Source organism: Lactuca saligna, chromosome 7, assembly GCF_052625555.1.
Source record: "Lactuca saligna cultivar CGN05327 chromosome 7, ASM5262555v1, whole genome shotgun sequence".
Lineage (NCBI taxonomy): Eukaryota > Viridiplantae > Streptophyta > Magnoliopsida > Asterales > Asteraceae > Lactuca > Lactuca saligna.
In genome coordinates this window covers 161,777,517-161,789,691 of record NC_136423.1, presented here as the reverse complement: position 1 = coordinate 161,789,691, position 12,175 = coordinate 161,777,517, and the positions used below count along the sequence as shown (strand labels likewise).

Below are 12,175 nucleotides of genomic sequence, written 5' to 3'. Positions count from 1 at the left end.
TGAAAATGGAGTCATGTTTTGTAAATCGACTATGAATGAGATTTTAAACAAGTGTTTCTAAGAATAAAATGATTATTTTAAATGAAAATTTTGTCTTGAAATTTACGATGTTACATGAAGACACCGCGGAGCGGTGCACAGTTCAAGTAAGAATCCTTGGGGCACCAAAGATCAAGTAGGGTAGAGTTATCGAGTGCAAGTATACTCGAGCGAGTGCCTGATATTTTCTTATGTTGTATTTCAGAGTCATCATGGTCAGGAAACACCTTACACCAGAGAGCAACAATGCTAGCGATGAGGAGATCCGTAGGATGATCCATGAGGAGGTGGCTGTTGCCATCAGAGTAGAGATACCGGAGATGTTTGGGTCTATCAAGACCAATCTGATTGAGACTTTTGATGAGCGATACATTGCTATTTCTGATGGTCAGGAAACACCTTACACCAGTACAAGCCGGCAGCCAAGCGGGCCAAGCCCGCCAATTCCAGATCAGGGAGCTAGAAGGGCCGCACTTGTGGCAAGTGCGACAAGGGTCATGATGGAGTTTGCAGAGTAGGGTCTTGCTACAAGTGTGGCAAGGAGGGGCATATGGCCAAGGATTGCCCCAAGGGGTTCGCAGTCTGTTTCCACTGTAACCAGACCGAACACTGGAAGGCAGAGTGTCCGCAGCTGCAGGGGTCAGCGCAGGGAGCATCTCAAGGATCTACCCCTGCTGCTATCAGAGGTACAGAGAGCCGGCCGGTGAAGGCCGAGGCACCGAAGGCATGAGGGAGAGCCTTCCAGTTGACCGCGGAGGAGGTTCGAACAACACCCGACGTTGTAGATGGTATGTATACTTTCGCGTATTTATTTTTAATATTGAGATATTGTGCTTATATTATGATATGTGTAGGTACTTTTCTTGTGAATTTTGTACTTGCCTTGTTGTTATTTGACTCGGGTGCGATTCGGTTTTTTGTATCTTTAGCTTTTAGTTAGCACATCAGTATTAGTCGAGAGGCGTTGAGTCGACCTCTGAGAGCTTCCATAGCTAACGAGAGAGCAGTGTATGCCACTGAGGTGATTCGAGGATGTGTACTCGAGATCTTCGACGTTGCGTTTCCTATTGATTTGGTCCCGATTGCGATGGGGGACGTCTGTGTTATCGTGGGTATGGACTGGTTGAGTAGGTTCAGAGCGATTTTTGACTGCGAGCGAAAGCTGGTGACCATGCAAGACCCTAGTAGGGGAGTTCTCACGGTGTACGGCGAGGGTACCTGTATTGGTTCAGCGTTTTGTTTGGCTGCTAGAGCGAGGAAGAGTCTACAGCAGGGCTGTAATGGGTTTTTGGGTTACGTGATGGATACCAGAGTTGATTCACAGAGACCGAGGTCAGTCGATGAGGTACCGATAGTGCGTGAGTTCCCGGATGTTTTCCCCGAGGAGTTACCGGGTGCGCCTCCCGAGAGGCAGGTAGAATTCTGTGTTGATTTGATTCCGGGGGTAGCACCTATCGCCAAGGCGCCCTATCGCCTTGCGCCTCCAGAGATGCATGAGTTATCCTCGCAGCTTCAGGAGCTGCTGGGGAAGGGGTTTATTCGGCCGATCAGCTCGCCGTGGGGAGCTCCAATCCTTTTTGTCAAGAAAAAGGATGGTTCACACTGGATGTGCATTGACTACCGGGAGTTGAACAAGTTGACGGTCAAGAACCTTTACCCCTTGCCGAGGATCGACAATTTGTTCAATCAGTTACAGGGAGAATCTTGGTTCTCCAAGATTGATCTGAGGTCTGGATATCATCAGGTGAGAGTGTGCGATGATGATATTCAGAAGACGACATTTAGGACTCGTTACGGGCATTACGAGTTCGTGGTGATGCCTTTCGGGCTCACCAATGCACCATCAACATTCATGGATCTCATGAACAGAGTATGCAGGCCAATGTTGGATCGCTCGGTGATCGTGTTCATCGATGACATACTGGTGTACTTGAAATCCAGAGGGCAGCATGAGGAGCATTTGAGGGAGATCCTCAGAGTTCTGAGATCGGAGAGGCTTTATGCTAAATTCTCCAAGTGAGATTTCTGGCTACAAGAGGTTCAGTTCCTAGGACACCTCGTTAACCAGAATGAGATATTGGTCGATCCGGCCAAGATTGAGGCAATGATGAGTTGGGAGGTGCCGAGGTCCCCTATCGAGATCAGGAGTTTCCTAGGGTTGGCCGGCTACTATAGGAGATTCATCAGGGATTTCACCAAGATTGTCATGCCTCTCACCAGGTTGACCCGAAAGGGTGTTGCTTTTACATGGGGTCCGGAGCAGCAGGCCTCGTTTGAGACTCTTCGCCAGAGATTATGCGAAGCTCCGGTGTTAGCCCTTCCGGAGGGGATGGAGGATTTTGTGGTGTATTGTGACGTGTTGATATCTGGATTGGGTGCGGTGCTGATGCAGAGAGGGCATGTGATCGCATACGCATCGAGGCAGCTGAATCCACACGATCTAGAGTTGGGGGCTGTAGTGTTCTCCCTCAAGATCTGGCGTCACTATTTATATGGGGTCCAATGTACTATATACACGGGCCACAAGAGTTTGAAGTACTTAATGGATCAGCCCAACCTGAATATGCGCCAGAGAAGATGGTTGGATGTGGTAAAGGATTACGAATGCGAGATCTTGTACCACCCAGGCAAGCCTAATGTTGTATCCAATGCACTGAGTCGTAGGGCGGAGAGTACCCCGATACGAGACATTTGCATGATATTGATAGTGATGACTCCAGTGTTAGACTCCATTCCAGAGGCCCAGGTTGAGGTCGGGAGACCAGAGAACTGCAAGAAAGAGCGGGTATTCAGGCAGGTGACCGAGTTTGTCGCCGATAGTCAAGGGCTTTTGACCTTTCAGGGTCAGATTTAGGTGCCATTTGAGGGTGGGGCACGCACCATTTTGATGGAAGAGGCGCATAGGTCGCGATTCTCGATCCATCCCGGGGCCACTAAGATGTACTTGGACCTGAAGAGAGAATATTGGTGGCCCAGTATGAAGAGGGATGTCGCATGGTTTGTAGAGAGGTGCTTAACATGTCGCAGAGTCAAGGCTGAGCATCAGCGTCAGCATGGCAAGTTGCAGCCATTAGAGATTCCCAAGTGGAAGTGGGAACATATTTCCACGGATTTTATCACTAAATTGTTGAGGACTGCAAGAGACGTCGATGCAATTTGGGTGATCGTTGATCGGTTGACGAAGAGCGCTCACTTCCTTACTATCAGTCAGAGATCTTCTGATGAGAGGCTGGCGGAGTTGTACGTAAGGGAGGTGGTATCACGGCATGGAGTTCCGGTCTCGATTGTTTTAGATCGAGATGTGCGTTTCACTTCCATATTTTGGAAGAAATTCCATGAGGAGTTGGGTATGAGGCTGCATTTTAGTACCGCATACCACCTACAGACAGACGGTCAGAGTGAGCAGATGATTCAGATGCTCGAGGATATGCTTTAGGCATGTGTGTTGGACTTCATGGGAAGTTGGGACACGTATTTGCCTTTGGCTGAGTTTTCATATAACAACAGCCATCATTCGAGCATTGGTATGCCTCCCTTCGAGTTATTATATGGGAGGAGGTGTCAGACCTCTATTTTTTGGGGAGAGGTCGGGCAACGTGTGATGGGCAGCACATAGATAGTGCTTCAGATGACTGAGCAGATTCAGGTCAAGAAGAGATGGTTGATATCTTAGAGTTGTCAGAAGAACTATGCAGATAGGCGTCGTTCGGAGCTCGAGTTTCAAGTTGGTGACTTCGTTCTCCTGAAGGTATCTCCTTGGAAAGGAATGATCCGATTTAGGAAGAGGGGTAAGTTAGGGCCCCGATATATTGGTCCATTCAGGGTGAACGCAAGAGTAGGTAGGGTAGCATACCGGTTGGAGCTACCTACGGAGTTAGGTCAGATTCATGACACCTTTCACGTATCGCAGTTGAGGAAGTGTGTGGCCGATGAGTCGGCGGTGGTACCATTAGAGGATATCAAGGTGGATGCGAGTCTGAACTACGTTGAGAGACCAGTTGCAATTATGGATCGGAAGATCAAGGTTCTGAGGAACACGGATGTGCTCTTGGTGCAGGTCCAGTGGCAACATCGGAGAGGGTTCGAGCTGTCTTGGGAGCCGGAGCGAGAGATGCGTGAGCAACATCCAGAGTTGTTTGCGGAGTGAGACTTCGAGGATGAAGTCTGATTCTAGTGGGGGAGAATTGTAACATCCATATTTTCAGGTATATTATTTTATTCATTTATTTTGAGTTTGGGGAGGAACTCAGCGAGTTGATGCTTAGACTCGCCGAGTAGGACCGCGGGTTCTTATCCGGATTGGTGACCGGACTCGACGAGTCGACTCGTGGACTCGACGAGTCCACGCTGTTAAGTGAAAACCTAATTTCTCGGGTTTAGGATCTAATTAAAGGCTATTATAGCCTTCAGTTGCGGCTACCACACCCTTGAGAGAAACCCTAAGAGAGTTAGAACGTTTGTAAGGGAGGATAGGCCATTTTTGATCTTTGTGTTGGTGTTCTTGCAAGAAGAAGGTGACCAAGGAAAGAGGGAGCTGAAGAGGGTGCTATTCTGTAGATTTCAGAGCCTAGGTACTTCATATTTGAGGTATAGATTCGATCCTTCTTCAGTTTTGGTGTTAACCTTTGGAGTTAGGGTTTTCTAGACCCTTTAGAGGCTTGATTGGATGAGCATTTGGTGCCTTCTCGTATTGAGGCTTTGGATCTGGATTCAAAAAGGTCCAGATACCTTAACCCTTTGATCTTTATGATTAATATTAGGATACATGAGCTTAGGATGTCATACTTGAGGTTATTTCTCCAGATAGAGCCTTTAGGCCTTTGCATGAGCATCAAGATCTGAACTTTACGTAATGATCATGCTTGGGAAGGTCAGATCTATGGATTAGAGGAACAGATCTGACCTCAGGAGGTCATTTGAGTTTGAGCATGGCATGAACTCGCCGAGTCCAAGAACAGACTCGGTGATTAGGATTAGTTTTCTCCATGAATCACACAGTTGGTGACTCGTTAAGTTGGGGAAATGAATCAGTGAGTCAGAGGGGATTTAGAGGACCTAAGTTCATGACTGAACTCGACGAGTTGGGTCGGGTTGTCCCGCAATTCACAACCAAAGGTGATTTCAAAGAGTGGAGGGTTGCCCCAGTGAGTCAAGTGAGGACCAGGGGTGAGGAGGGTACACATGGATTCGTCGAGTCACATTTGTGCACTCGATGAGTCTGGTCAAAGGTTTGACCGTTGACTTTTGTTGACTTTTAGGGTTTGGTCAACAATTGGACTTGTGGACTGTTTGAAGGGTAAAATGGTCTTTTAGCCTTCTTAGAGGATATGTGAGGATCTAGTCTAGCCTGGATAGCCGTTATTGATTGAGATGATCGTTTATGTGTTTAGGCAAAGGCTAGATCAGTTTTACGCGAGCGAGATATTACCAAGACATCCGAGGTGAGTCTTCTCACTATACTTTACCTTGAGTGGTAATTAGAGTTATGTGACAGAGTTATTGTATGCTATTTATGTGATGAGTTGCACTATATTATTTCTATGTGATTTATGTCATGCGTATATCAGAGTTAGAACTGGAAGGTTCACAGAGTTAGGACTAAAAGGTCCACAGAGTTAGGGTCCAAGAGCCCATAGAGTTATAGCCTCGAGTGGCTAGTATGTGTTATGTGTGGTATTTTGGGGAACTCACTAAGCTTCGTGCTTACAGTGTTTTGTGTTATGTGTTCCAGGTACTAGTGAGGATCGCGAGAAGGCGCCGACATGATCAGTACACACACACGAAGTTTTATTTATACGTTATGATCTTGGGATTTTTGAATTATGTTTGAATATATGAAATAATATGTTTTATAATATTGTGAATTAAATTGTTCTTAAAATGTGAAAATTTGTTTGAAATTTTACAGCGTTACAAATCAGATGTGTAAAATTAAAATTGAGTTGAGGGCGTAATAAGGATCACGATCCGACATCAAAAATAGATCAAAACGATGAAGACGACAGGAATAGATCTAATAAAAGCAGAAAAACCCTAGAACACTCGACAAAAGAACTGCATATGATTTCCACAAGCTCCCGCTATGATACCAATTGTTAGAATAAATCAAGAGTTGATCGAAGGATTCTAAACAGAAAAGTAAATCAAACAATGAATGCAATGAGCAAAATGGTGTCGAATGATTAATAAATGCCTTAGAAGAGCTCGATGAAGAACTTCTACTGTAAAGGAACGGTAGGGAATCACAAAATGATTAACCCTAATACAATACATCCATGTAGTATTTAAATTCTAACCCTAGCAAAATCAAGACGGATGAACATGCCCAGCCCGTAAAAAGGCTAACTACATACATAATAAAATTTGATACAATCTATTAAATAACCCAACATCTTAAACATCAACATCACTTTCATCTTGATCCCCAATAGCTTCCTCACCATCTTCTTGAACATCAACATTACTTTCAATATAATCTCCATCACCTTCTTCAGCAACAGTTGGTCCTTCATTGTGCACATGAACTTCTGCATTTTAAAACAAATAAATATAATATTACAGAAATGTAGATGAATAAACAATGAAAATACAAATCAACCTTCTGTGAGCAACGAATATTGCCTCTTGTTGTGTCCTTCTTGATGACTATTACCTTATCTATTAATAGATATCCTTTCTTTTTAATTGTATGCCTTCCTTCATTCTCTATATGACATTTCCTTATGTTAACTTTCAGCCTCTAGGGCATTCTCCTATGCTTAGGTGGTAATATGGGATCACATTGAACAACAAGCCACATGTTAGCTCCATTAATTAGTTTGATTGGATATCTATAGAAACTTCTAAACATGCTTGTTTTAAACCACACAGCTACATACTCATCTGCATTTCCATTCATGTACAACATTGCAGCAACGACATACACACAAGGTATACCACTGAGTTGCCAGGCTCTGCAACCCTATGTTTTGTGCTCAAGGTGAACTGTGTAAACTTCGTGGGCTAATTTCACTTCATATTCTTGCTCACCATTTGGAACAACATCCTAATACCTGTTATGAAATCATGTAAAAAAGTAAGTTATATCATATTAAGTCACTTACAATTCAAGAATCTACCATACCTTTGGTGTTCTATTATGTCCTTAATCCTCTTTCTAATGGAGGGGTAGATTTCGAAGTCCTACTTTTTCCTTTTAACTTTTGGTTGTACATCCTTTCCATCATGTACACCCTGATTTCTTCTAGCATTTTTTATTATGGGTTTCTTCTAGGCTTCTACGAATGTTTCATTGAAAGATTTAGATATAGTATTCTACATGACATCATAACACGTCTCGGGTTCAAAGAATGCCCTACACCATGTATTCGGGTCTTTTTTATCAGGTGTTTATAAGCTTCTATGGTCATTGCACAAATTTCCCTCATGTAAGAGCGCAAAGTAGAGTTAGTTGTAGCCTTGAAAGCTCTCCAAATTATCTTCCTAAACTTGACAACCATGAACCCTTTTCTTCTTAAAGTTAGAGAAAATGTGTCGGGCATAATTCCTATGCCCACATGATGGTTCCCTTTCTCTAACAGCCACCATCAAACCCTACAAGGTGAAAATATTATATTTTTAAATTACATAAACAAATATATAAATTACTAAGCAAAAGTAAACTAAAACACACCTTATGCTGGTCCAAAATAATGGTAAGAATCGTACCATCTCCCATCTCAATATCCTGAAGTAGAAGATCTATGAACAACTCCCAAGTTTCCTTGTTTTCTACTGGCACAACAGCCCATGCCAGAGGGTACATTTGGTTGTTTGCGTCCCTGCCAACAGCTGTTAACAACTCACCTCTACAAATACCCTTCAAAAAATAGCCATCAACACCGATCACCCTTCTACATCCTTTAATCCAGCCATCCTTGACAGGCTTCAGGAAAACATACATCCTTTTGAAGTAGTGTGTAGCATTATGCATATGATTTGTATCAATTATGACTGTTGAACTAACATTAACTCTCAATAACTCAGCACCATAAGACCACAATTTCTCATAATTAGTTACCAAACTGCCTGAAATCTCATCTAGTGCATAGTACTTGGCATTTCTACACTACCCAAGACTTACCTTCAGACCAATGTTTTTCCTAACTACTTCTGTTATTTTTCTATAGCTAAAACGAGGCATTTCCAAAATGTCAAGTATTAAAAATTTTCCAATTCACTTATAAGTGACAAGATACCCTAATTTTTGTTTTCTAGTAAAATTATGTTAATCAATTAGTGACTTTCTCTTAAATGAATGCTCTTTATTCATGGGAGTAATGCATATTCTAACAACTTAGTTGACTTATTTTTTTCATACCACAATGCATAACCCTTAGACACAGCATAATTTGTTAACACGTGTTTCAGTTCATCTCGATTAGAGAATCTTATACCTAATTTAGGCTTCATATCTCCCATTTTTGGTTAGGATCATGAATAGGATGTTTTGTTTTTTTACCTTAGCAACAACTTCTTCTTCCATCCCTCCATCTATAATAAGATTTGTCTTGGACAAAAAAGCTTAATATATTCCGACCACTGGATGTCCTCATCATCAGCTTCATGGTCCACCGATAGATCATCTAACAATACCAAGTCCACGTCATCTTCACATGTATCATTACAATTGTCCCCTTCTCCAACTTTCTCTTCTTCAATCCAATCTAGTATGGGCTCGTGATAGTCATCAATGTAGATGTTGGTTTGATTATTGTCATCATTAAACCCAACATCAAGGAACCTTACGTAATCATCTTCATCCCTGAGCTCTTTCAACCCATTTAAGAGGAATTGATTTCTAAGACAGTAATATCCCGACATCTATTGTTGATCAATTTTCAGATGTAGGTCTTGAACTCCTTGAAATTCATGTTACGTAAATCTAGCTCCATAACAGATACTTTTTGAGGATGGAAGTAAACGACGGGGTTAGGAGAAAAAATACCTTTGTGGTAGACATCAATGTTAAGGGAGTCACCATCTGTTGACATGCTTGTTGCACACTCATCGAACACTCTTTCACCTTCTGTAAAACCAATTTCACATTCACCTTGTGTAGAAACAATTTCACACTGGTGTAGAAAACGATTTCACCCTTGTGTAGAAAACGATTTCACCTCTTGCAATAACCCTACATCGCCTTTGTTCCGTTCCAATTTCACTTCGTTAGGTAATTTTAGTGAGTGTGTGGGTTCCAATTTCACATTCGTTGGGTAATTCTAGTGAGTGTGTGGTATTTTTAATTCCACATAATAAAAAGAATAAGTCATGTCATCTTTTAACTTGGTTGATTTTTATTAATCCAGTAAACAAAAACATTTAATCAACAGATGCCAATTACCTTTAACGACAATTGAAAAAAATAGTAGCTTAGTTTGATTTTTTTAGACAAAACATTAATTTCATTGTTGTTTACTAAACGATCAAAACATAATTTGTGTTTTTTGAATGATTTGGAAAGTCAGTTGGTCTTTTAAATCATTTTCCCAAGTTTTTTTATATATATACATGTGCAATCTGTTGTGGTTTTCTGATTTTGACCTAAAAGAAAACATATTGAGAAAAATCAAACATCTCAATCGGTTTATGACCTTTAGATTATCTTAAACAAGTTTGAACCATCTATTACTCTTTAATCATAGATATAAATTAATTAAAATTTGTCGAACATGTACAAGGCTGGCAAATTTAAAAGGCAATATACATAACTTATGTAACATAAGTATAAAATTCATACCCAGACACTGTAAGATTCCCATATGACCACTTGACCAAACAATCGAAGGCCACGAAAGTAATAAGTAATGTGTACAAACAAGAAGTTAGATAAAAATCTCTTATCCAAGTAAGACATGCCACATGTGCTAACCTCATTGGAACAAAAGATCCCAAACCTCATCTCCGAATTCAGGTTGCCTCAACACAAACCACAAACTCACCTACCCCACACCCTTCACCCTCCCCTTATGTTTCCCCTCTCCCTTCTCCTAATGCAGCCACACACGATCATCTAATCTTCTCAAGGAAAATGGCTACACAGGCTTTGGTCTCATCGTCTTCGCTCACCTCCTCCGTGGAGTCTGCTAGGCAAATCCTAGCAGCCAGGCCACTTCACACAACATCTTCAAGAAAGGTCTCCTTTGTTGTCAAAGCTGCTTCCACCCCTCCTGTTAAGGTACCCCTTTCTCCTATATATTACTGAATAAAATTAGATCAATTGTTGTCGAATGATGTTCTATGACATGGGTTTTTGGTGTTATGATGTGTTCTTCCTCATATTTGTGTGTGAGTTTGATCATGACTTGATGGGTTATCGTATGTCTACCAGCAAGGAGCTAACAGACAGTTGTGGTTTGCATCCAAGCAATCTCTCTCTTACCTTGATGGAAGGTAATTTCATCGTTCCAACAAAAGAAAGATACAGTTTTTCTTTTGAAGTCAAATATAAGTGTTACTAACTTAAAAGAATAGCATGAATTGTAGTGGTTTTTTAGAATAAATAAATAGTATATAATATAACAACTAGAAAGCAAAGAAGTCTTGATCAAACAAGTTCTTTTTCACCTGAGACTTTGAATTTTACAGTCTCCCAGGCGACTTTGGGTTCGACCCACTTGGTCTCTCAGACCCAGAAGGAACCGGAGGATTCATCGAACCCAAGTGGCTAGCATACGGCGAGGTTATCAATGGACGTTTCGCCATGTTGGGTGCAGCTGGCGCCATTGCACCAGAGATCTTCGGCAAGCTTGGGCTCATCCCACCGGAAACCGCCCTCCCTTGGTTCAAGACCGGTGTCATTCCCCCAGCCGGAACATACAACTACTGGGCAGACCCTTTCACCCTATTTGTATTGGAAATGGCGTTGATGGGTTTCGCAGAGCATAGAAGACTCCAAGACTGGTATAACCCAGGGTCAATGGGGAAGCAATACTTCTTGGGGTTGGAGAAAGGTTTTTCAGGGTCGGGTGACCCGGCATACCCAGGTGGGCCGTTCTTTAACCCACTTGGGTTCGGGAAAGATGAGAAGTCAATGAAGGAACTGAAGCTAAAAGAAATCAAGAATGGAAGATTGGCTATGTTAGCAATCTTGGGTTACTTCATTCAGGGTTTGGTGACCGGGGTTGGACCTTTCGAGAACCTTCTGGATCATTTGGCTGATCCTGTCAACAACAATGTCTTGACTAGCCTCAAGTTCCACTAGACTCTCCATTTTCTTTCCTATATCATATGTAATATCATGTGCAGATCTATTTCTTCGGAATACTATTATTAATTTGTAACAAAATTAATGATATATAACGGAAACCTTGTTGCTACTAAATAAACCCTACTTACATTATATTCTTGTGTTGGAAAATATAGGATCGTTTGTATGCTCAAATCAGTGAGCCAAACATGGTTTTTGGGGCTGGAAAATAGGGGTTGTATGCTGTAGCCAAAAACTGATTTTTACTCTTTATAGTTTTCTTTTTCTTGAAACTACTAAAAGCTCATTACAACAAGAAATTAAAGACAAGAGATAATCAAGTACAAATCTAGCCTATAGCCCATAAATTACTTCAACTTCTCTATCTTCATTAACATGGTAAACTTGTTAGCTTGATTCTTTGAATCAACGATCTTCTTCAAGTTTAGAGTACTCTACTTATCAAATTGTTAATGAGATGATACTTCATCTAAATATGTTTCATTTTACTGTGATGTCAAAGGAAAGATCATGCTCCACAGCTCAATGAGTTTTTTAGATTGCAAATGTGATCGTGTTCCTTTTGAGGTAAAAAAGCATCATACTTATACGTTAGTTACCAACAATGTTGCATCGAAGATCATTATTGGTAAACCGATTAAGTATTTGATTTCTCTGACCTTTTCAATTTTAAGCCCATACGTAACACTTCTTTTTTACATACGGTAAAATACAACGAGAAAATTCCAAGTTGTCTAATGTACCATAAAACAACATGCAATTCTAATAAAAAAAAATACAAGTTCGGCAAAGTATTTGTGGCTGGACATATTTGTTATATAGTTGTCTAAATTTGATTGTTGGGGTCTATGGTTTTTAGGGAGATATTTACAATTTTACATTGAGGTG

The 12,175-nt window shown here is 41.4% G+C and overlaps 1 protein-coding gene across 1 annotated transcript; it reads left to right on the top strand.

Annotated features, from left to right (window-relative positions):
* The first annotated feature begins 10,047 nt into the window (after nt 1-10,047).
* LHCA3 (PSI type III chlorophyll a/b-binding protein) lies at nt 10,048-11,419 on the top strand. Its single transcript, XM_078963168.1, has 3 exons — nt 10,048-10,255; nt 10,409-10,470; nt 10,666-11,419. Exons 1-3 carry the CDS (start codon nt 10,109-10,111, stop codon nt 11,279-11,281), a joined length of 825 nt encoding a protein of 274 aa, XP_078819294.1. The 5' UTR covers nt 10,048-10,108; the 3' UTR covers nt 11,282-11,419.
* Nucleotides 11,420-12,175: the final 756 nt, after the last annotated feature.

What these genes read in the sequence shown, in the direction of transcription:
- LHCA3 (XM_078963168.1), top strand. Translation starts at nt 10,109, where the DNA reads ATGGCTACACAGGCTTTGGTCTCATCGTCTTCGCTCACCTCCTCCGTG. An exon ending in CTTCCACCCCTCCTGTTAAG is followed by an intron (nt 10,256 to 10,408) that starts GTACCCCTTTCT and finishes TATGTCTACCAG; the next exon opens with CAAGGAGCTAACAGACAGTT. An exon ending in CTCTCTTACCTTGATGGAAG is followed by an intron (nt 10,471 to 10,665) that starts GTAATTTCATCG and finishes TGAATTTTACAG; the next exon opens with TCTCCCAGGCGACTTTGGGT.